The 2,338-nt window shown below is 62.3% G+C and overlaps 1 protein-coding gene across 1 annotated transcript in view; it reads left to right on the top strand.

Moving 5' to 3' along the window:
- Positions 1–1,444: 1,444 nt before the first annotated feature.
- The window catches only part of CHRNG (cholinergic receptor nicotinic gamma subunit), a 5,152-nt gene continuing 4,258 nt past the window's right edge, over positions 1,445–2,338 (top strand). Inside the window, exons 1-4 of the mRNA XM_024740523.1 lie at positions 1,445–1,499; positions 1,697–1,836; positions 2,051–2,095; positions 2,267–2,334. Coding sequence (XP_024596291.1) covers positions 1,445–1,499; positions 1,697–1,836; positions 2,051–2,095; positions 2,267–2,334 — 308 coding nt within the window. The remainder of the gene's footprint in view (positions 1,500–1,696; positions 1,837–2,050; positions 2,096–2,266; positions 2,335–2,338) is intronic.

Here is a 2,338-nt window from a genome sequence, read left to right as displayed (position 1 = left end):
TGCTGAGGGCGGGCTGTCCAGGAAAACTGAGTGTGGAGCCCAGAGCAGGACCGAACGCAAGGACCAAAGTAGATCAGGGAAGACAGGGGCCACCACTGTCAGCCCCCTGCCCACCCCAAAGTCCTGGAGAAGACAACAGAGACTTTTGGGCCTGCTGCAGGGGCTGGGGTCTGAGCCAACCTCATTTGGATCTCCAAGGACAGGACACGTGGGCTGACTTCCAGTTTGCTGATATGTTAAAATGCCACAGACACCATTTGCTTGAGGGGAGGGGAACACGTCCTCAAATGGTGCTTTCCCTCCAGCCCTCAGAGGCCTCCACCACCCTGTCCCACAGGATGCTGAACGCTGGGCGGCACATATGGGAACCTGCGTTTTCCATCTTGCCCACGTAGTGGGTCATGTTGACCTGTCTACTTCGAATAGCTGGTCGGAAGACAGGTGGCCAGCTGACAGCAGGGCCCTCGGCTCCTAGATCAGCCTCAGCCCCACTCTTCCCCTGACCACAAACCACAGCATGGATGGAGCTGGTTTTCTGGCCCCTCTAGGTCCCCTCATCTGACTCTACAGGGCCCAGGACCTTGATCTTGCCTGCCTGCCCCCCTTGGACTGTGAGTTCCTCTGAGCAGCTCGGGCTTATCCCTGGGTCCCCCTGGCCTAGAGCTGTCCTGCCACACACTGGGGACTCCGTAAACCTGTGGATGGTTTAATAAATACTGAGGTCCCCCTGAGGAGCCCCTATTCAGGGGCTGTCCTATTCCCTGGAGCCTGCCTTCGAAATCTTCCTCGGCTCTCCTTCCTCTAAAGCTTACCAGACCCGAGTTCCATGCCTCAGAGACCAGAGAACCCTGACCTGACCCCCTCATTTGCATTAAGGTGTCATTGCCTGGGGGCCCTAGTGCATCTCTCCCATAGGCACTTGACCCTCCAGTGTCTCGGTCTAGTGGAGTGACCCATGAAGATGTCAGGGACCATGTCATAGAGAAACTCAGGAACAAAACACGCTTCACCAACGGCCTTCACGCCTCCCCAGATCCTGACCCGCCGGAGGGGGCAGGAGGAAGAGTCCTCGGTCGGGGCCCTTCCTCAGCGCTCTTTCTCTCCCACACCCATCTGTCCCCGGCTGCGTCCTCAGCACCCCCGGCCGGAACACGGACGGAGGACTGGGTTGGCTGAGCCTGAGAGGGGGGATGGAGGCTGGACCGTCTCTATTGAGACAGACAGGGCCCCTCTGTCCTCCCCAGCCCGGGTAACCTGAACCCGGCATTGTGTCCATCCTGGAACAGCTGACAGCACTGGGGTCAGACAGCTGGTGGGGCTGGCCTGGCTGGCCTGGCTGGGGAGGGAGTGTGGGCTGTTACATGAGACCCAGAGGCTGCATCCCTCTATCCCAGTCCTGAGGAGCTGCAGTCCCACCCCTGTCACTGCAGAGAGCTGTGGCACCATGCACGGGGGCCAGAGGCCGCTGCTCCTTCTGTCACTGTTGGCTGTCTACCTGGGTGTGGACACAGGGGGTCTGGGGCCTGGAGAGGCCAGGAGCAGGGGTCCAAAGCCTCAGGGGATGGAGGGTCTGGGGGGCTACTGGAGCCGGTCCGCCACACCCGGTTCCCTACTTCCCCATGTCACACCCTCCCGTGGCCTCCCCCTCATTCTGCCCCAAAGCCCCTGTACCCAGGCTCACCCCTGTCTGTCACAGGAGCCCAGGGCCGGAGCCAGGAGGAACGTCTGCTCAGGGACCTGATGCACAGCTACGTCCCCCACCTGAGGCCTGCCAAGCACGATTCAGACGTGGTCAACGTCAGCCTGAAGCTCACGCTCACCAACCTCATCTCCCTGGTGAGCACAAGCCTGTAGGATGGGGGCGGGGAGGGGGTCCCACCCTGCCTCTGGGATTGGGGGAGAGGAAGGGGCTGGCGCCAGCAGCCGGGAGCAGGCAGCGCCCACCGGGGAGAGACCAGGGAGCTGGGAAACTCCCATGGGGCCGCCCAAGAGGCTGGGGTCTTGTAGGGACTAACACCTGGGGGCTTAGCCCTCTGTTCTGCGCCCGCAGAATGAGCGAGAGGAGGCCCTCACCACCAACGTCTGGATAGAAATGGTAAGAAGCCGCCCTGCCGCCCTCTTTTCCTCTAGCAGCTACCACCCTGGGGCCCCAAGGCCCTCACAGCTGCCTGTTTCCCTCCCATCCCATCCCTGCCTCTCCTGCCCCCCCCCGGGCTGGGCCCCCATTCCTGGGGGTCAGGGAGCCTGGCAACCCCTCCCCCTGCAGCAGTGGTGTGACTACCGCCTGCGCTGGGACCCACGTGACTACGACGGCCTGTGGGTGCTGCGGGTGCCGTCC

The sequence above is a fragment of the Neophocaena asiaeorientalis genome, unplaced genomic scaffold, assembly GCF_003031525.2.
Source record: "Neophocaena asiaeorientalis asiaeorientalis breed wild unplaced genomic scaffold, Neophocaena_asiaeorientalis_V1.1 scaffold388, whole genome shotgun sequence".
Lineage (NCBI taxonomy): Eukaryota > Metazoa > Chordata > Mammalia > Artiodactyla > Phocoenidae > Neophocaena > Neophocaena asiaeorientalis.
This window is presented reverse-complemented; position numbering and strand designations above follow the sequence as displayed.